This window comes from Aulonocara stuartgranti (assembly GCF_965226115.1).
Source record: "Aulonocara stuartgranti genome assembly, chromosome: 6".
Lineage (NCBI taxonomy): Eukaryota > Metazoa > Chordata > Actinopteri > Cichliformes > Cichlidae > Aulonocara > Aulonocara stuartgranti.
This window is the reverse complement of record NC_138944.1, coordinates 26142306-26164904: the sequence shown is the minus strand read 5'-3', so window position 1 is coordinate 26164904 and position 22599 is coordinate 26142306. Positions and strand designations below refer to the sequence as shown.

The 22599-nt window shown below is 40.4% G+C and overlaps 1 protein-coding gene across 7 annotated transcripts in view; it reads right to left on the bottom strand.

The window, feature by feature from the left end:
• hhip (hedgehog interacting protein) overlaps positions 1-20928 on the bottom strand; it is a 37646-nt gene extending 16718 nt beyond the window's left edge. The window contains exons 1-6 of one of the 7 annotated variants that reach the window (XM_082537122.1): positions 19274-19744; positions 18495-18554; positions 16338-16530; positions 11633-11777; positions 8739-8940; positions 1520-1671 (exon numbers count right to left, since the gene is read on the bottom strand). In XM_082537122.1, the coding sequence (XP_082393248.1) occupies positions 1520-1671; positions 8739-8940; positions 11633-11777; positions 16338-16431 (593 nt within the window). In that variant the 5' untranslated portion in view covers positions 16432-16530; positions 18495-18554; positions 19274-19744. Of the gene's footprint in view, positions 1-1519; positions 1672-8738; positions 8941-11632; positions 11778-16337; positions 16531-18494; positions 18555-19265; positions 19745-20111 lie in introns of those variants that run through there. The other 6 variants (XM_082537126.1, XM_082537127.1, XM_082537121.1 and 3 more) reach the window with 6 other exon arrangements.
• Positions 20929-22599: the final 1671 nt, after the last annotated feature.

Genomic DNA, 22599 nt, shown 5'->3' with positions numbered 1-22599 from the left:
ATTATAATTAAGATTAGATCATTAAGTCAAACATACAACTGTGATTATGAAAATGAAAATGTAACACTTAAACATGTTCGTGAGAAAAGATTGTTTTCTTAATCACAGGTCATTGTGAAGGGAGTGTAAGGTACAGACACAGGAAAAGGCAAAACACTGTTATGATAATGAGAGCGTTGCACATCTTATCAAAACACTTTTCTTGGCAATTTGACCTACTTTCTAAATCCTCAAAAGACAAAAATTATCTGTTTTGATTTCTTTGCATGTCTAGAAGAATCCTCAGTGTGCCTTTGAAGGTTTTGTTACCATGGTTTCTTGCAGAAATTGAGGTTAGCAGGTTGGATTTATTAGTGGTATAATCAAAAGATCCACAATTCAGTAATCAGAAACTTCCATATGAGAAAAGTTTGTCCTTTTTATCCGGTTGTTCAGTCTGACGTCACTAGCCGTGTCTGGACCTAAACTCCGCTGCAGGTCCATATATCAAACGATCACTATGGCATTACTGAGAGTTGAAAAACTGTCTAAAGTCTTTCATCTTTAATAAAAATGATCAGCGTTCTGCTCTACCAGGTGTAACTATTGAGTTTAACATCCAGGCATCCATGAAAACGGAATTTATGACATTTAACGGAGTTAGAAGTTAGAAGCTAGCGAGCTAACGAGCTAACTCCCTGCTATCTAAATACAATATAGCATGTCCTGACTGCGGGGTTTTGGAAACAAATTAAAACGTACAGCTCTGTTATCACTTCCAGCATAAATGAAGACAGAAAACTAAAAAGCAGTGACGTTTGTAGGGTTACTGAAGTTGGGCTAGCTGGTATATAATGATGTGCTACGTGACCGCTAGCGACACAGCTATGTTAGCATAATATAAACAAGCTAACTTTTTTTCCACTCGATAAAAGTTAACGTGAGTGTTCTCGGTGGTCAGGAACAAATGTAATCGCATGGCAGGATGCTGTAAAAGGACCAAACTTCAGCCAGGAGAACAACTGAGATAATCCATCCATAATACGAGGTTAGTCATTCATATACTGCTGCATGGGCTGGGCTGTAGTTACATTCTAAGGTTTTAAAAACTGAGTTTAAATAAATGATTAGCGGTAATAAAAGCCGAGGGAGGTCAACGGTGATCACTGACTGTTTTAGGAGCTTTTTGAGATCAAATAGAAGAAAATACATAACATTAAACATGTTAACAACACAAAAGCCATATTAAACGCAGACTACTTTAGGCCCGGAAGTAGGATTCGTCGTGTCATCACTGAACAACCGGATAGTGTTTAGAATTTAAATAAAATTAAAAACAATGGGAAATGGGAATGTTCACCACATTTCATAGGTACAGTACTACAAATCACAGTTGTCTAAAATGAAAACTGTTTTGCATTCATGTGCTAAAGATGTCTTAAAATAAGTTTGCATATCCAGTCTCTATTAACCTCGACCTTTTATGTACCCTTATGGTGTCATTTCAGGCAGTGGTTTGGTGCACTACTTCTCCCATTACCTCGAAACGGTGTATTCAACTACACGGAGAATGTGGTCGTGTGGTCCGATGGCCCAGCGCTCTTGGTTGGTGGTGTAGGAGACGTAGAGCTTGCCATTCTTCTTATAATTGGGGTGGAATGCCAAGCTTAGCAGGCCCCTTTCATCTCCGCCCTGCAGTCAGATGATAAACACAAAAGATCCAGGAGTTAATTATGTCCCTGCTTGGCTTGTGCTTGGCTGTGTGGGGTTGGAATCACCCCCCTTGGTCATCTTCATCATCCCCAACACACAGCCTCTATACATCCATAACCCCCTGCCTGTTTTAGTTCTCCCACTGTCCCCCCCCCCCTTTTTTTTTTTTTTTAAATTTGACGTTCATCTTCCCTTTCACTTCTTTGCTTTTCTCTCACTCTTGCTTCTATTTCACTACACACCTTTAAAACATATACTTTTACCAATCATTAGGAAGCATTTGACTCAGGGTTTAGCAGCATCTCCTCTGCAAATCATAGACTTTGCCAGGTCTTCTGCAGCCTGTTTATGTGCGCCTGTCCCCAGGGTCGGGGGCCCCAGTGACGCCCAGACCCTCCCGGTGGCCTCTATTGTGCGGTGATTTGTGTGTGTAATCTTTGGGGGATATCTGTGAATGCTATGCTGAGTGGCTGAAAGAATTTATTAGCTCACTCACAGTTCATAGAGAGCACAAAAGTGCAGAGTGCTTCAGTCCCTGCTTTTCGCTCCCCATCCCCTCACTCTTCACTGATTTACACAAAATCCATGCAAAATACGAGGCTTGGAAGGTGGTGGTGGTGGTGGTGGTGGTGGTGTGTGTGGGGGGGGGGGGGGGGGCGGTAGGGCTAGAGTAGAGTAAAAAAGGAAAAAAAGACAACCTAAACAAGGAAAGAGCTGCCAACTCCCACTGTCTTGGCAACATGTTTAGAAAACATCTAAATTGCTTGTGTAATATGTAAACCTTTGTCTAACCCTGCAGGCAGCTACATCAGTTGTCGCTACCTTGGTGGTCCTCCCGTCATAGTTAGCTGTAGTAATCAGCTATAGCATTTCATTCCCCAGGCAAGGAAAGTCAAGTTGGCTTTTTTTTAATGTTTTACTCTCTCCCTGTATTTCTTCTTGACTACAGAATGAGCAGAATTCTCAGGTGTTAAGAACATTTTTTAAAGTGATCCTTAAGCAAGTATATAACAGCGTTTCATTTACTATCAATAATAGCTTTAAAAAGGTCTGCAGTTACTACAAAAGCACTGATATTGCACTCATATTCCTCAGGTATTCATTCTCAAAACAGTAACAATGAGAAAGAAAATCAGAAAAAATATATACATATAAATATTTGTTTGCACTATAGTGGCACTTTTCTGGATAGGTGTAGTTTATTTAACAGGACAAGAAAAACATAAACTGGTATACTGGATCTACTAGTTCGGTTCACACTGCACTGGACCCAGTGCAGTCCAAACACAGGCTCCATACACATGTAAAAAGATGACTCTTTGCCAAGGTATTACTCAAAGTACCAATGAGGAAAAACAGAGACCCACAGGATAAGCCACAGGAGGTCTATCAATCTGAATATAAAGTGAAATACTGTGAAGGTTTACAAATAAGTCTCCACCCCAAAAGGCAGGGTTCCTCTGCAAAAATTTATGAGTACTACTAAATGTCAGACCATTGAAGTCAAATAAAAACAAGAGTTATATGGGAGTGGATGCAGCACTCTTTACTTGGAGACACAGTGAGTATCCTGTGTCAAAAAGTTTCTTGATGGGAAGAGAAATTCTCCACCTCACCTTTGGAAATTTTGGATCCATATGTTAGATTGAGAGATGCAGTGACCCACATCCCCAAAATAAACTCACCATAGGGAGTGGGTCAAAAGCTGTGATTCCAAAGAGGCCTAGATCCGGAGCCAAAGGGGGACCACCAAGGTACACAGTGGTAAATGGGCTGAAATATTAGCTCCCTTGCTAATGACTAGCTCCTTCAGCAGCAGGCAGACAGCAGAGCTAGCACCAGAGCCATAAGAAACAAACACTGCATCAGCGAGCCTTTCACTATAAGCCGGTCCATGGAAATAGCTTGATTAAAAGAAGACAAAATGCCAAGCTGGGAATCGTGAGCAGTGATCATGTTAAAACTGCTGCCAAAGCTGCAGTAGGTAAGATATTTTTGGCATGGTTCAAAAACTTACAACTATATAAACAACCTCATTTAAAGAATGTACAAACTGCATTTTTGTGCATATTGTTAGGTGTAAAGCCAATTCTGAAGTTTTTAGGGTTCTCTAATGCACCTACATATAAAGATATTCAAGTACATTGACTAGAGTGATACCACGTGTGTAGCTGAATGCAGGAGGAGCTACATGTTTCTGCCATGTTTTTCCATCTATATAAGGGATGATTCTCGTAGTTATAGATGCTGCACCTGTACTTCAAAGCTCCCTGATTGTTGTAGTGACTCTGTCAAATTGTACAAATCACCATGCACATTGTGTCAACTTAAAACACATTTTTTCCATGAATTTCTTTGTCTTTTTTATGACTACCATCATTCTTCCAAAGCAAAGTAGGGGGCTTCTGATCTCTCACCAGGTATTATTTCTTCATTTTTCACAAATACCTGTCCCTGCATTTCACTTTTCCCTCAAACACTGTTCTCTGGAGCTCTGGGTTTGGCTCTATGGAACATGTGGCATCATTCCAAATAAACCTGGGAATGTGAGGTGCAGGGATAACAACCAGCTGATATCTCTCAGTGATTATTTTCACAGAATTATGAAGAAAATGTCACAAGAAATGCAGCAATTTCCAATTCTGCAGGGATAGCTGTCACTGAGCATCAGTGACACATGTGTTGGTTCATGCATTATAACCCTGAACCTTTTGATCCTCACTCCACAAAAAGACATTCCATTAGAGTTGATTGGAACAAAAACACCCTCTACACCCTTCACTCAAAGACAACCTGCAGCATGTATGCTCGTACCTCCCTCACAAACAACATACACAGTTTTTTTGCTGTCTCTTTTTTTCTTGTGCAATAAGAATCACACAGTCAAGTTTCCACTGCAATGCCTTCAGCTGGTGATACTTAAATTCTTGGACCATCGAGAAGCCATGCACAAATTCCACTCCAACTAACCAAGAACGAGATATAATCCATCATCAACCACAAAGATGATGATTTTTTTTAAAGCCAACAATATTTATATGAGCACTGCAGCATTTATGTGCAAAGCTGTTTTTATAGTACTGTGGTGTCCACTTGCATAGCTGTTCAGCTACAGAGAAGGAAGGATTATAGGATCTCGATCAGCGCAGTGGCTACAGAGATACACCTTTGTGCATACTATCACTTGTTTGTAATATGCTGATTGGTTAAAAAGTTTACTTAAACAGGAAAAGGAATAAGCACAAATAGGAAGAAGTGGGAAACAAACCCCAACAAAGATCAAGGATGCATGAATGAGAAATTCATGGCTGCAGTGGACAGTTTAAATTTTCCTTAACACTCGGTTTCACTCCACTACAAACACGTCCTTTATATAGCTCAACTTCTGCCCTCTCCACCATGGGCAAAGCTTAAGGTAGAACTACAACCTGAACAAGAGCAGCCAACACTACATACTGCTTTATTTTACTCCATCATCTCTGATCTTCTGATGCCAAGGACAGCACCAATGCTCTGAATCATTTGGCTGAATAGGGAAATATTTTATGAGAGGCCCACTCACCCACATGCATAGTGATTCATAGGACTACTGTTAGCTCTGGGATGCTGGTCACCCATATCTGTACACTGTTATTATCATGCATTGTACTCTCAAGTAGCATTTCTAAAGTTTTTTAGCACACCGTTTCTGATTGCATCTTCATAGGTTGCTTTGAGAGCAATTCCATACACGTTCAAGGATATTTGTGGTTCCTGACAGGTTTAATAGTGTTCAAATGTATGTTTGTAAAAGCACTATAAAATTTTATGTAATCTTTGTATGCTGCAAGCATTGCTTTCCATAAATCATGAAAAGTACGCAACTGGAAATACACCTGTGGTTCACTGTTACTGGCAAGTAAACAGGCTAACACATAACCATGTTTGCAAAAATAAGCTATATAATCTAAAATAAACTATTAAGTTTGCCGTCTTGATGCATTCTCAATCGAGTGACGAAATGTTTCTCCCACAAAACGCTACACCCAGATGAACACCATCAACTTTTGGAGATATTAAGTTTGCCCCAATAGATACTAATGCTGGGGAATGAAGTTCAAAAGATCAACGATAGCTTGCCAACTCACCAATCAAGGCTATTTTTAGCTCATTTCCAACTGATGCATTAAATAAATATTATTATTATTATTATTATGTGATTCATAATAAATTAAATCTGCCTTGCCATAGTTTCATGTCACATCTGGAGGATACTTATAGCAGCTGTTTTGATTTTTAAACTGTAGCGTAATGTGACTATACTTCCTCTATGTAACTTTTTGGTCCACCAAAGTGGGGAGAAAACGGTGATGAGTGAAGGGGAATTAGGTGAGGCATTTTAAACAGAGTGGATGAGTTAGTAGAGCTACAGGTGTAAAAAATTGGAACTGACATTTGAGAAATAAATTCTCAGTGTGTGTGTTTCTCTCTCACCAGTGTGTAATGAGTTTTCTGAATTTAGGCCACACATTGTATTTTAGGGAGTACAGCCCTAATTGGTGCATGTTAACCTCTGCCATCCTTTCCTGGCAGCAATGCTTTGCAATCCAACAGGAGAAAGACAGTATGATTGAACTATGGAGCAAATCGCCCAGCCCTATAGGCTATGTAAAACATAGAGAGGATAAAAATAAATCTTTGTATAATTAACTTAAAACCTATATTCAATTAAAAACAACACAAATGTAACATATTAAAACAATCAAGAATATGCTCATTTGATGCCAGTAACAGATTAAAACAAACAAAAAAAACCCCCAACAAAACAAACTTGGAGCAGCATATGGGGCCATCCTTTTGTCCCAATTTATTGCTTAATATAGTGTCCAGTGTTTCTAATGGTTTACAGGTCTGAACTGCGGGTATGTGAGTTTTTCACCTGGGCTCTGTTATAGTGAATTATTGTTTTAAAATCTGGATGAGGAAAGCTATCATGTAAAAAGGCAAGAGATGTAAACCCAGTATATATTATCTTCACTGATGTGCACCTATGCCACAAACAGTAATATAACCACACACGATCACAGATAATCGCTTTGGAACTGTGCGCTGATAACAAACCCAATGGTCCCTATTCTTTTTAACCTGAAGGATGTGGAATAGATTTAAGAAACAACCCCCAAACCCCGGCAAAAAAAGAAAAAACAACATCAACAGTTACTCCGATTTGACATGCTATATTGTTTCTTTGCAAACAACAAGTCCAAAATAGGGCTTAAATTATTTTAACAATTATAGATTTCTGCAGACAGGATCCCGCTGAGTTACATAATCAACTGAAAGTTTGTAACATGAATATATAAATGGACAGTATGACTTTAAAAGCAAACTGAATTTCTAAGAACACCCACAGCCATGTAGAAGCCCACACCAGAGTGTAGTATTGTTTTTGTGCAGTTCAGCTAAATTGGCACCGAGGGATCCATGGAAGGAGGGGGACAGAAGAGTAAGAGGAAACATAGAACATTACAATCAAAGCATGTGCATGAGGTTGATGATTAACCCGTTATCTGCCTTGTCTCTTGAGAGCATGGGTTCCTCTTTATGTATAAAGGCAGCTCCATCCTGTTGATTCTGCCAGTAAACACCTTAGCCCTCCCTTGGAGTGGATTGCACCGTTATGGCAGCCAACAGTTCAGAATAGGACTCCTGGGGCTTGCAGGGGGATTGAGCCACATCTAATTGTCATAATAGTGACTTTATCCACAACTAGTTTGGAGTAAATTAAGATAAGAGAGCTGAGAAGAGTGGGGTGAGCATCCCAAAGGGTGCAGCTTAATATTCAAATGCTCTGCTCCGTTTGACTCCTTGTAAGCAGAGGACCTTGTCAGTGGAGGAGCAAGAGGCATGCGTGATGGATAAACTTCCTGTCTGGGAGTGTGCCCCCCACAGACATCTAAGCTACCACATCTCCTCATGCAATCTAAACAATTCCTGAACAATTACCAAATTCAAAATCTGTGATTACCCAAGCTCTACGGATATAAAAATAAATCTCAAGAAGATTAAGTGTCTTTGGAAATGATATATCCATAGAGAATTTATAAAAAAAAGAAAGAAGACATTTCAAGAACTAGCAGCGTAGCACGGCACACATACTTTTGAGAATACATCAACTCAAGGACACAGCAAGCCTAACTATTTCCAAAAGAGTGTATCATGTTCAAAAGACATAAACAATAAAATTCATGTGCACTTTTTTTTTTTTATTGCTTTGGCTATGTTTACTTTTCCCACATAGGGCAGATAGCCAAACAAAAGTAGAACATATGTTTACCCTGCCATCCTCCCTCTTCTGGCAAGAGAGATGGTCAGACAGACAAGTTAAATGTTACAGAGGTGCGGCTAGATCCACCTTTTCAGGTCTACAGGTTTTATTTGTATTAATAACACCCCAATGACTACACTAAGAGTGCAGGACGAGGAAAAAAGATTTCACAGACCTCTAATATGAAGTTATTTGTTTAACTGAACTACAAGCATAAACAAGGTTACAATTTAAACTTAACTGTCATTCCCATTATCACGTGTGGTAGTCATATAAATAAGACCCTATAATATTGGAACCCTTAAAGGAACAATATGGGAGAGATTAAGAAAGCCATTAACCATTCTAATGAGAGGTAGCAGAAATTATCAGTTTGCTTAATGTTTGCACTGTGTACATTTAATTAGCAGGTAATAGCGCAATGCACAATCACAATTAATGAATGACTGCTTGTTTGGTCTAATCATATAATATAATACTAATAGTATGCAAGCAAGACTGCCAAGGGATTTTCCTTGCCTGGAGACATTTCATTACACAGGTGAAAACATTTTGTGTTGGGAAGACATGTGTTGTATTACTTCCTTACTCTAGAAATGTAGCAGAAATATTTTATGTACTCTCAGCCATGTTTCTTTCTTTCTTTCTTTTCCCCTTGTTCTTTACAACTATGATTATCTAGTTCAACATATTACCTCTATAATTCACAGGTAACAGTATGAGGCAAAGTTGGTCCTACCTTCAAGCCGCTCTGCACTATCTTGTGGATGTCCAAGAAAGGCTCCTTAATTAGCTCGAGGTTATGGTTGAGTATCCTGACAATTCCCTCCCTCTCAAGGACAAAGAGCCGCTGGGAACCATCTCCACAGTGCACCACAGCCACCGGCTGCCTTAGACCACTCAACACCTCCTGGGCACAGTAGCAGTTGTGTTTGTGTTTCCTGGGTAACAAGGAAGATACAAAATGTCAATGTTGCCATCAACATGCGTCTTGGGTGATCCGATCATAAACGGACCGTGCTAAGTGCGTCATTTCACACTTGGCATTAGCATACGTATCGAGTGACCACTTTTGACCGGATCTCACTCTCCCACTTTACAGGCAAACAAACAAGTACTCTACATTATTTCCGCTTGCTAAGACCAAATGTTAGAATCCTGCATGGGCTCAAGTTTGCAAACTCAATTCTGCTTGCAACCAGAGAGCAAACGGACTACTAAATTACTGGAACTTACTTGTTACCAACAATTATCTCTAAATTCCAATCCAGAACCACCACCCTGACTGACCAGTTTTGAGCACATGAGCTGAACCATAGCTAAGCAAGGTCAAACACTATAAAGTGTTTTATTTTTCCTTGCACAACAGTATTATTCAAAACAAATGGTTAATGATAGCTGCAGGTAAACAACTCAATTCACTCTGCCAAAGTGCTGTTTTTCACTAGGGAGAGGCAAATCACTAGAGTACTACTAAAAGAACTGATGCCATTTGCTGTGCAGACCACCAGAAATAATGGACTGACTGACTGACTCAATGTGACTGCTTCATGGGTGCATTCAATACTCTACTGTACTATACTATCTCTATACTTAGATTTATTCAGCAGTGAACAAATAATCTAAGACACATTTTAATGCCAGATATGAACAGGAACAGAGAATGACTATGTCAGTAAATCCAGCAATAAGACAGAACAGGAAGACTTTCAGGTAGCAGTACAGATGAAAGATAAAAACAAAATAACCCCCAAAACATACCAGGGTCTTTATAAGATATTTGGCAACCACCTGCCACCTCAACAAGTTCAGTGAATCTTGGCATTGATTCTACAGGAACATTTTTCTCACAAAAAGATATCTTGTCATTTTATCAGAACATAATCTAAAAGAAATGCAAATACCACCAAGAGCTATGGTTCACTGATCCACATCATTTTCATAATCATGACCTATTATGCTCTATAAATGTCTGATCACAGGCCAAAGGTGATCACACTGAACAGATCTGCAGTCACCCTTACCTCTACTGGGACAAACAGACCTGAAAGCAGTGAAACCTCCATAGCTTTACGCCGTAGGCTTCAAATGTTGAGGGTTTTTCCATACATAAACTAAAAGAATAATACACTATATCCGGCAACAGTATACATTACCTGGACAATGATTAAAAACAATTATTGCTGTAGGTATTTAAAAGGTGTCCTAGCTGATAACTACTAAATCCATTTACATGCAAAGCAAAACTAAATCAGCTGCACTGTCATATTTTATTGACTGTCATGATCCTGGGTCTTGGAGCTCTGAGGGTTTTTTTTAAGCTTTGTACTCTTTGTTCTTAGACATTTTATTTGGTTTCTTTGCGAGTTTATGTTCTTAGTTGTCTGATTATAGGTTGAGGGTTTACTCCTGGTTTAACTTTATTTCATTTTATAACCTGTTTACTCTCCTAGTGTGTTTCCCTGTATTTGTTGTGTCTCAGTTCGTGGACTTCATTATTTGATTATTGAACATCACGTCCACCTAATAAAGATAGATTTTCTGTTTAACCTGCCTGCCTCCAGGCATCTGCACTTGAGCACTCTATCTGCAATTCATGACACTCAGAACAATAAAATATTATAAGAAAAATGCCATTGCCCATCTTTATTCAAAACATTGATTTTTCTGGGCAATAATTGTGTGTGTCAGATCTGGCTCTTTGAAAGAAGAAAACCCAGTAAGTTCAACCTCATCCACCTACATTTACCCTCAAATGTGCCAGTGTGAGACGAGGGCAAGAACCCCTGCAGATTTCCAGGCTGTGGACATGACTACTTAGGTTAATCTACATAAGAGAGGTCAATATGAAGTGCTATGGCAAAAATCAGTCTATAATCATCCACACCACCCAGTGACAACATATATGACAATTTTTTTTGCCTATACCATAAAAGTGCACAATTGCCACACTGCATTGTGCAAGGAACACAGGGCATTTAAGCTCTGTGCCTTAAATCACCAAAATGAAGCTCATATTCTCAGTCGATAGCTCGGCTGACTTAATTCTGGCTCTTTCTCCCACTCTTTTAAAGTAATGGAGCCTGTTCACTGTCATTTATGTGCTTACACTTCTCAGAGGATATGAGACAGAAGAGACAATTTAAGCCCTTAACTCAGTAACTGTCGGAAGTTATTTGACGGAAAGTTGGTTGCTGCTGTTCAGGTGCATAGTCTCTGGCCTTTCTGCCCTAGGGAAAACTGAGATGAAAGGCATCCCCCCCATGGACTAAAGGGCAAAGCTCTCTGTGATGTACAGACCTTTGCAGTGAGGGAGGAAAACAGAATGACGCAGGATAAGCATTTTCATTATGTTAGCAAAGCTGAGCAAAAGCAGTCTGTACAAACTTTAGGATTACAGGAGAAATTGCATGGCATGTCAGTTTGAAAGTATGGACCATGTCAAAATGGACCAGTGAACCCAAAACATGTTCCAAAGCTATGCCTGCTTCTCATAGGTATAGAAAAAAACCCAAGAAGCTAATTTTGTTAGAACACATGGCACTGTCAAAACTTATTTTAAAAATTACTTTAGAGCTTCCATAGTATCACGCAATCAATGCAGTAAAACACTGTAAAAGTCAGACTACATACCTGCTGATTTCTTCTATTTTCTCATCTCCCAAGTAGTTAGAATCCTGATGATGTGATTGCTTTCGTTGAAAATCTGGAAAACACAAACTGGCATCTCTCCTCCCATAGTATTGGCAGAACTCATCCACATCGGCTTGGAACAGTTCTAGAAAACACAACAGATACCGAGATATGGAGTCATACACTCACTAGATACTGCATGGCTTCTTATACTTGGCTCGTCTGGCCTGCTTGCTTTGGTTTGCCTATAATGTATTGTGGCTATTATGCAAGAGAAGATGAGATTGTAAGTGGAGGCAGAAGAAGAGAGATGTGATGAGAAATGATGTGATGTGCTAGTATGTCGGGGAGAGTTGGAGTTTTACTTGACGAGCCAAAACAAATCCTGGCTAGACTGAGCTGAAAAGAACAAGTGAAAGCAAACTGGGCCAAACCAAATGGATCACAGATTAGAAAGGGCTCTACAGTGAACTATACCTCTTCCGGAAAGAAGAATGACTGCATTCTAAATTTTAGTTTACCTTGTCATTATTTTTATTCATGAAATAATGCTCATGCCTTAGTCCTAGTAGAAGAGACTGTCTTTCTATTCAGTTGGTTCAACACCATGCAATAATGAGGTTGCATTTGCTACAGCTGGATGATCCTTTAATTATAACTGCTTTAGATAGTTAAACCCAGTGTGCGCTGTCGATGTACACTAAATGAAAGCTTACTGGAAATGAACAGCAACACATTGCAAGTGGCAGCAAAATTCATCAAGCTTGCTGAGGAAGTACACATCTCAGCCGTTGTACATGAAAAAAATCTGAAATAAACCTAGTACAAGAACTGGCATGATGAGGACTATAATTTTGTCTGTTTGGCACTAAAAATATAATTCTTCAACTGATTCATAGATCATTTGATGGTTGACTAGGTTGTGACATACACAGAAGTGGTCTTAAGAAAGCTATTTCTAGGGAAAAAAAGAAAAAGAAAAAAACCCCACTGCATCCCAACGAAGACTCCACAAAGCTCCACAAGGAGTTCAATCATTTTGAAAAATGTGAGACACAAAGAAAGCCAAATATATGATTACTAGAATTATTAACTAGGTAAACCCTTGCCAAAAGCATCTGACTCTATACCAGAAACAATATGTCTCCATCGCAGTGAATTATGGGAACCAAATTAATTTCATGAATCACACATATACCCCCTTGAATATATTCTGCAACACTATAGATACAGAAAAAATAATTTGAAAACAAATGTCAAAAAAGTTACCAAATTACAAAACTCTTCTAAAACTACATTTTTACAACTTTTCCCATCATTATTTCTCAAAATCAACACATTTAACGGTTAACTAATCTGGTGACGCTGGATGGCAGTTTCCAATTTTCAAACTGTGTTCATTCACTTAGCTGGAGTTAAAAATGTTATTCCTTCATTTTTCTTGCCAGTCACAGGTATCCTAAAATGTTCTTTGATCAAATAAAAACAAACAAACAAACAAAAAAACCCAACCAAATTACTTGTTTTACTCTTCTGGTCTGGCTGTTTTGCATTACAGAGCTGCACATGGGCATAGCCTGTGAAATGAAAAAGTCCACCTGTTTAATATGGCATGTGACTGAATAAACAAAATTGTTTTCAGGGTGAGAGCTTTTCATCACTTGAATTGCCAAACAAAGACATGATGTTCCGAAATGCTGACTGATTGTATTTCCATAAATTCTGCCCATGAGTTCAAGGTAAAACTGACATCACATCATTCCTTATTTCCCTTTGGCCTGCTAGTTTACCTAAAACGACTTAGTGCCAGAGGAGAGGGTAATCTGCATAAACACAGGAGTCACACAGAGCTGCCCCTCGAGCCAGTGCAGTCACAACATTATTCCCGGCAATAAGCAGAGTGCGCAGTGGGTCTTCGGGGCCCTTAGCGACCTAAAAACAATCTTACCAATATTGTTTCCTTTAGTCAATCCCTCAGAGGACAGAGGAAAGCAAATACACCAGTGGTAAAAACACAAACAGGACTCTCCCTGTCCCTCCTTTCATCTACTCCCTGTGCCCCACACCGCAAGGGTTGACCGCACCAAATACTGGAGGTGATAGGATATCCCCTCAAACATCTAAACATAACATGAAGATCAAACACACGTAGAAACACACACACAGCTCTGACTATACCACCCACACTCTAGTGTCTGCAGTTATCTTAACCATGCTGGTTGGGGACATCGAATGGAGGGTGCGGGGATGAGTGGAGGAGGACATAAGAGAAGTATGGAGAAGGTGGGAGGCCCCCAGGCAGAAGTGAGAGTCAAGGCAGTAAATAGCTTTATGGAGAAAAGGGGTACATGGGCTAATCAAGGACTGGTAGGAGGTTTCATGGGTGCAGAACGACAGTTATGGGTGCAGTAAAGGCTACTGTTTCAATTTAATACCTGTGACTGGTGATTTTGTATTAGCAAAACGGGTGACACTGATAGGCAAGGTTTGTGGTTATGTTCACTTTTGCTGCCTCCCATTACAATATTCAGGTACAATAAAAAAAAGGAATTGCACATTCAAAAATTCCAACTTAATTGTTACCATTTATGCAAATGCCTAAGAAAAGCATTGCTCATATTGTACATCATTCAATCAAATTAATCTGTCTGTAGTTTGGAGATGATTTTCAGGAATCGCCAATACCTCCTTGTATGCTTGACAATGTCTTCTACCTTCATTGCAGGGTGTGCACTAACAAAAGATACTGTAAAAGAGTTAACATTAAAAAAAAAGGCAGGAAACAAATCAAAGGAGAAAAGAAGTGAGAGAACAAGGGAGCGAAGGCAAAGACACACAGAGTGAGAGACAGAACTCTGTCCATATTCCTGGCTCCCCACTGCTAAAGTTATACTTCCATCTGGTTATCTTCCAAGGCAACCTGGGTGGCCCACCCAAAGTACTTGACATCTTGATGCACTTCAGCAGTTTTACATACACACAACCTTTGTAGAAAAATAAATGTGTCATTCGTCACCACATATGCTGATCTGTGGGGGCTGATGGGGGGTGTACAGGGAGGAGCCTACAGTGGGGGGATGGGGTGGGAGTCTTGTCTGGATTCTTCTCTTGAGGTTTTCTGGTTTGACTCTCTGAGCCCATATGTCTATCAGTTCATAAGGAAACAATGTAACTCTGACAATGCCAGACTTCTTCTTCTTTGCCTTTGCTCTGTAGAGTCCGTCTCGCCAACATCAGTTGTAGTTGAATTGTTGTACATGATACTACGGTAGGCCATTAAATGCAGATGAGCAAGGACTCCGATGGAATGTATGTGTTTGATATTTGACTTGAGCTGCAGCGTATCATGTGGGTGGATTGCAGACAAGTGTGTTTGAAACTGTTCTCTGTTTGCAAATCTTAGCAGATCTAATCAGTTTGTGGCGACCGAGACTGGAAGAAGACTTGGCTGTAGGAGAAGAGACAGTCAAGAAGTGTTTGATCTTGTGTGGTGTGCACTCTGAAGGTACCTGTGATCTTCTGAGAAGAAAATGCTTCAGTGATAGAGGCGTCCCATTTAACAGTACATTACACATATAGAAAACTGTTGCATCAATGGCTTTTTTGTTTTTTTGTGTTTCTGCCATCTAATAGTCAGGAACGACAGAGGCCAGTACAGCAACACTTCAGCTATGTTTACAAATCATGTTAACCTACTACCCAAATGAAAACAGTTTAATGGCAGAGCATGAGAGAGTTTTTTTAGTTGACAGTTTATGTCTGAGGAAGGCAAAGCACCCAGCAGTCATGTCTAGACCACAGCTAGGGTGCATATGCATCCCAAATACAGAATCAACTCCAGCAGTTCAGTCTAGCAAGTTGCATCCAGGAACAGGTTATAAAATAGTTCACTTTTCTCCAGTCAGTCAAGTTTTCTGGAACACAGGTCAGGCCGGCTGGATTTTGTCAGTGCATTCATGAAATTTGTTTTCACACCCACCTTTGCATATCTAATATTTTCCATTCACATGTCACGAACTGTCTCAAGTCTGCATATTGTTACTACCTTCAAGGGCTTCAGAAAGTTAATTTATTGCAAATTTCTGCTGATTAAAATAACCCTGCATGATCCCAACAGACCTAACAGAGACGTGAGAACAACAATATCGGCACCTGATGACATAAACACAGCTAGACTCGATACTGTGTCATAAGAAGCACAAAAATCACTCTCCAAATTTGATTACTCAAATGTGCTAGGCCAGCCTGCACACTAATCAGGTGCTGGGTCCGTACAGCCAGAGTGTGGCAAGTGATTTTACTGATGCATTAAGAAACGAGGTAGAAAGCAAGAAAAATGGGTGAGACAAGCAACAGCAAATCGGGGTGAGGTCAGATGAGGTAAGAGCTGAATAAATAAATATCCACAGACCAGACTATTGACGCACCACTTCTTGCATAAGTTCAAAAATCTTCCAGCTGCACATGCATGTGAAAGCTGAGTCTCAATGAGAAGTGTGGCTGGGTTTGATTTTTTTTTTTTTAATAAATCAAAATCAACATGTTCGCATCAATTTGAATTTATGAGAATTACAAATGACCAAATATAGCACATGCTTACTTTAACTTAATCTTTTCCACTGTGTATGTTTACTTGGATACCATCAGGTAACCACACTGGCAACATTAAAGTTATAATAATGGCTATTATTATCTGTGTAATTACCTGGTATGTGCCCCCTGCAGGTGTAGTAGAACTCGCGGCAGAAGTTCTGGCAGAGCCGTGGCAGGTCTGGCTCCCTGTGTGGCATCTTATCCATGTCCAAGGAGTGGAACAACACCTGGGCATTGGGGGAGCAGCGAGCACACTTGATCTCCTCCAGGAGACGTCCACATTCTGTATTGTTGGTGGAGAAAATCTGGAGACCACACGCAACAAGGGCATACGCCTGATTAGAACGGCTTGCTGTTTGCTTTTACCTCTCACTTCACACTCACTACGCAAGCAAACATATAGTTTAGGTTTAGCTGGACATTTGGTGATAGCAGCATGATAAATATTACACTATGAAGAAGGGAGAGTTTAGATTGTGAGATTCATTTTCAAATCTTTGTTATAAATTCCTGAATATGACGACACTGAGAATTTAGAAAAACTACGCAAGATGCTTTCAAATGATCTCACTGAGTTCAAATTATATACTTTTATATATTTTTGTATATTTATTTCAGTGTTAGGCTTGTATATATCAGCTCAGTAAATATGTGTATATGATGTCTAACATTATGCTCCCATTTAACTACATGAAATTAGCCAATGTGATATATATAAAGCAAGTACTCACAAGATTTAAAGATAGTTATAAGATATATATGACGTATAATTTGTTCACTACATACATGAAAAGCTTAATGTTAATGCCATGGACTCTGTTAATGTTCTACAGTGGATATGTTTGGGGTGTTTTTATTTAGTTTTAGTTTTTATTTCTTTCAGCTTGAAGTCTTCAACAACTCCACAATTGCATCTGCATCACCCGACTCCACATTTTCAGCAGCAACTAGTGATGTCACTTACCTCCTTGTTCTCCCACTGGAGAATGCATGATCCCATTCATAAAAGTGAATTCTAACAAAGGTCTAAAAGTTGTTTTTGTCTTTTCCTGAAATACTCAACATGCTTAAATTTTCTATACAATTGCAACATTTTTTATTCAGTCGCCTTTTGTACAGACTTGTCAAGCCTACAGTCTGACCTCCCTTTCTGTAAACAGAAATAAACAAAAAGATCATCTCATTCTCTGCCTACTTACCAAGTTCACAAACACTTAAAATCAAATTACGATACCCACGCTTGACAAATTTCAAAGCAAAAAATGAATGAAACCAAATAAGCGCCTCAAAGCCTGACTTGGGGTGATTATGCAAAGGTATACATAGACTTCATCCAAAAGAAATTAGCAGGATTATTTACATAACAAATTAGCTATAATAAAACACAATGTAATCTGTTTTAGGTCAAGTGCTGTTTGCAGGCAGCAGGCTGGTAGTGCTTTGCTCTGTGTGAGGTCCATGTGTAAACACCAATTTAGAGATAGACAGGCACATCATTCCCTCTCTGGTATCAACAAATTAGCAGTCTGTCGAAGTCAATTAGACCAGGGGACCCAAGGCTAACATATGGACACCTTACACTTTACTCTAGTTGCAGAGCGAGTTGAAGCTGCAGAACGGACTTTCTCTTCAGAAGTTGTACAGTGCTGATTTTGCCCATAAGGTGAAATACACTTTCAGACATGCAAATAGGAAATCGCAATTCATAGAAGGCAATGTAATGGACTAAACAAAGACAGAATCATACTGAATGGTATCTTTGTTCTGCAATTTATCTAACCCCTTTCCAAAAGGGAGCTCTGCACTGTATGTACAGTGTGTACCTCTGTCTCGGTATCCTCTACGCTCATGCCCTGTAGTGTTGCGGGCATGCCTGCTCTCCTGCTCTAAATTGCCCATTGATTCTGCGTGCCATAGGCTGGCACAAGGTCCACAGAGAGTAGCATTTGTGTGCTCTCAACCATGCCCTGTGTCCATATGTTACTGGGATGGGCTCCAATGTTGCCATCATCCAAACCAGAACAAGTGAACCTTTGTTTGTTGTCTCTCGCTCAATCTTGGTGAGTACACGCCTCAAAAAAAACAGGGAGAAAACAGCAACAAGGAGGCTCAGCTGTCACACTTTCACAGAGATCAAGAGCAGAGTCACAATCGGGGAAAAAAGTGGAACTACAATGGGGTAAGAAAATTAAATCATGAGTAACTTAACTCCCCTGTCATTTCAGATTTTTACATTGCATTTTTTTATTTATTAAAACTCCCTTCACACCTGCAAAGCTCAGCCTTGTGTGGGAGAACAGCTGCTCCTTCTATGATCGCATCTGCATGACTCAACAGCAAAAATCCACAGAAGAAACACATTAACACATAAAAAAATGAAAATGTAAAATACGATTCAGCTGGAATAAAAAAAATAGAGAAAAAATCTGGACAGTCCTCACACAATCAGGGAGACTGGGATAGGAGAAGGGAGACAAGCACTGAGGTAGGCAACACTAAGCGTTAACAAAACACTTGTCCTCGGGGAATAGGTGTAAGTTTATTGCGGGGGGGGGGGATATAGTGAAAGACACGCACCCTCTCAAAGGCATTAACACTTGGACAGGGGCTCATGACTGGGGGGAGAATGATGTTCTCCAGCTTCTCCCATTAGTGAAACCAACAAACACAATGGTGTTGTTGTTATTCTTTTGCCATAATCAGAAAGGGCTCCGTGTGTGGGCAGTGTAGTTGGGAGGAGGAGAAGTCGAGTTCGTCCTATTCAGTTTCGACCCCCCCACCCCTTCTTATTTGCATGACTTGAGCAAATTAAATGATGCAATATGGCTTTTTGTCGCAACACAAAGTGAGATACCACCCAGCCACTGAATGATTCGAGGGGTGGTTTACATGAGAATGGCCCGGTGAGGATCCAAAGGAATCTGCTACAAGTTTGGCCGCATACACTCGCTGTTTTTTTCTCCTTCCTGCATTTCCGAAGAGCGGTTTAATTAACCCCCCCCCCCCTGAGCTTTGCGCTGCATTACATTTTAACACTTACATTATTACCTCGGTTGGCGCCATAACGGTCAAGAGTGGAAGAGCGCGAGACACTTAAAAGACGTTAGACAAACAAACGTCTGAGCGTTAACTCTGAGAACCAACGGCTGCCAAACAGCCGGCAAGAGGGGAAAAATCCTTATCAGCTTCCAGTTCCAGTAAAAAGGTCGACGGCTGACTTTAAAAAAAAGGGTACAGCCGAACTCCTACCTTGTCGGGTAAATGGCTCAACAGTTAGTTACCTAGCGCCTCTTTCTGTCACTCTCAGCCGGCGGTTGGAGCTCACTGTGGCCAGCGTAGAAGTAACGTAAATCGGGCGAGTGATTGCCATGGTAACAACGAAGCGGATTGGACACACCGAATTAGAGTTGAACCGTATTATGAGAAGCTGGTAAACATTTTATTGCTGAAAGCAGGATTTTTCTTCACTTTTAAGGCTGCCTCCGATAGAAGCAGATTAAGTTGTTCTCCGAAGATTGTATAAATGCTACAGCGATACTGAAAAGAGGGGGAAATAAATAAATAAAATTAAGCCACGCATATGCTTACAGTTTTATGAATGGGGATTACATCTGAAGCTATTTAAAGGTCGCCTACCACTAAGGCTACAATAGCTTTCCCACAGCAACATAAAAATTAGGACTTCTTCTTGGCAGCATAGCCCAAGGCAACTTCCTCTTGCCATCCTCAAATTCAGCTGTCGGTAGTAAGAAGCAGAATGACAATGCACAAAGGCTGTAAATGCATGTCCTCAGGTGCCTTAGCAATAATAATATATATATATATAAAAAAAGCCAGTCCTTTCATTAGAAGAAAATGCTGCGTGTGCGGACGGACTTTAACTTACCCTGGGATCCCTGCGGTGCAGGATCTGATAGGCGGCTCTCCTGGTGGGGCAGCAGGATACGCGAGGATACAGCCTGTGGCAAACTTCTCCTCCGCTGCTGCCGTCAAGCAACAGTTTTCGCTCCCTTTTCTTCAGCCGCTTGGGCAAGCTTCCGTCGTAACATCTTCTTCTCCTGGGGCTCATTTCTCCTCTCTCGCCAAACTTTGCGTCCCCACATTCCCACACGTTGACCGCGATGGCCAGCACAAGCACAAATTGCAAATGCTTCATAGTCTCAAAAGATAATAAAATGCGCTTGCAATAATATTAATTATAATAATAGAAAATAAAACAAAACGCGTCCCTTTAAAAAAAAGAGAGAGAGATGTTGACCTGGAGTGCACTATATTTTTATATGTATATATTTCTCCACGCAGGAAAAAAAAAAAACAACAGTCAAATTTGTACACGCAGGTGTTCTAAATGTGATTCGTTAGTATGAAAACAGGTGTTTAAAATAAATTAGCCCTACTTTTCCCTTCTGGTTATACAGTATAACTCCGAAAATTAAAATAATATAATAATAACAATATGAAAGCAAAATTAATAACACATTTTATCCTGATGAGCAGAAAAAGCCAAAACCCGCAAAACAGTGGAAGTGGAAAAAATACAAAAAATAAAGCCGTGACGTTCCGTTAAGATGTAATTCCTTTTTGAGCACAGCACGGCAGTTTGGACATGCACAGGTAAAAAAACATATAAGAAAAATAAAAGTTGCCTCTCACTAAAGTCCTCAGAGCGCTCACATGTTTTCCCGTGCTCTTTCCTCCTTCTTTTTAACCAGCGCGCGAGAAGAGGAGCGAGCACAGTGACGTATGACTTCGCGGGAGCGCGCGTGTGGCCACAGTCGCGTCCACGTCGAGGTAAACGGTTACCTGGCAGAGCGGCGGACGGAGACAGGAGGTGGTGGGGGGAGTAAAGTACCGAACGCTCATTCGACGGTAGAGGCGATTAAAACGACTGTTGCTCATTATTCACTGCCTTCCTGTACTTATCACGTCAGTGTAATGACTTATTTTGACAATAGCGAGAGAGAAATGTAATAGACTATTAAACTTCTCCTGAATTCCCTCCCTAAGACGGCGGTCGTTGTTCATAAATATGAAAAACCTTTACAGTTGTACGTCAAGTAAGCATTATTCTTCTGATGTAGTGTGGTGTACCTAAGGTACATTTACTAAAACTGTACCTGCACGGTTCTGGGGAAAGCTAACGCAGGCTTTTAAGAATGGGTAAACTAGCCAGTGACTATTTTAATACGCAGTAATTACTAGCTACGTAAAGACTTGCATATGCTCTTTTAAACTTGTTAAAAACAATCAACCTGTGCCTTTTTATACTACTTTTTTGTCTGTCCCCCCATATACAGATTCTCACCGTATTTTAGTTAATGAACAGTCATGTCAAAAATGACTTGCCTCGGTTCTTGAATGGCTTTGCTGTGGCAGCGACTGATATCTCTTAAGAGACTGTAGCATTAGAGAAACGTCACACTGCATATTGTGTCATGGGTTGTTTGACTTCGTTTATGGTCTAAAGGCTTTGCTCTGCAGTACTTTTCTTGTAGGCGGTGGAAAATTGGCTACAATGCGAATCAATCACTAACAATCTGATGCCCAGTGATTTGTTCCTGTACAGTCGTACTTACAGTAAGGCATCTTAATTTGGCTAAAGTCTCCTGATAATACCAAATGTGGGACAAACCCTCTTTCATTCCGCTCTTCAGGAAAGTCACATGATAGCAATCCAAAAGGGACTGTTCAACCCAGAGCAATTACCGGGGAAACATTGGGAAAACCTGAAATCAGTTACATTAGCGGCACCTGTTCTTACTTGGGGGTCTCCAGCACTCACCAAAGCTGCGGCACAGCTTATCTACAGGAATCTGGAGCGGGTGGAATCCAAGAGGGGTTGGTTTGATTGTGGGCAATTATGGAAATGACTCAGTGTGCTATGAAGCTGTGGCAGACCCTGCCAGTTCTGACCCCCTACCTTCTACATTCTTCACATTACAGAACTGGAGATTTTTCAGGACCAAAGCGGGGCCGGAGTGCTACTTGCTTAACTCTGGTTTAAGGGCAGATCAGGGCCATAAGAATAGTAGGAATCGTCCACCACCAGCACCACCAGTATCACCACTAACATTAGAGCTCCGAGCAGAAGAGAATATACGTGCATTGTCAAGCAGCGTGAAAACATGTGGGATGCAGCTGTGGAGCAGAAAAGAGTACATCTGCTTGGAGAGATAGACCCAGAGAATCACAGTTAGACAGACCACAATTCTTAGCTGACATAGTGAGGCACAAGCTCAGAGCTGAGGCACATATACATGCATGAGAACAAAAATCAGACGCTGACTCTCTCTTTGCTTGGCCCATTTGGCCCATTCAGATCACATATTCAGAATGCTGACCTAAGTGAAACATCCACATGCAAAGTGCGTGAT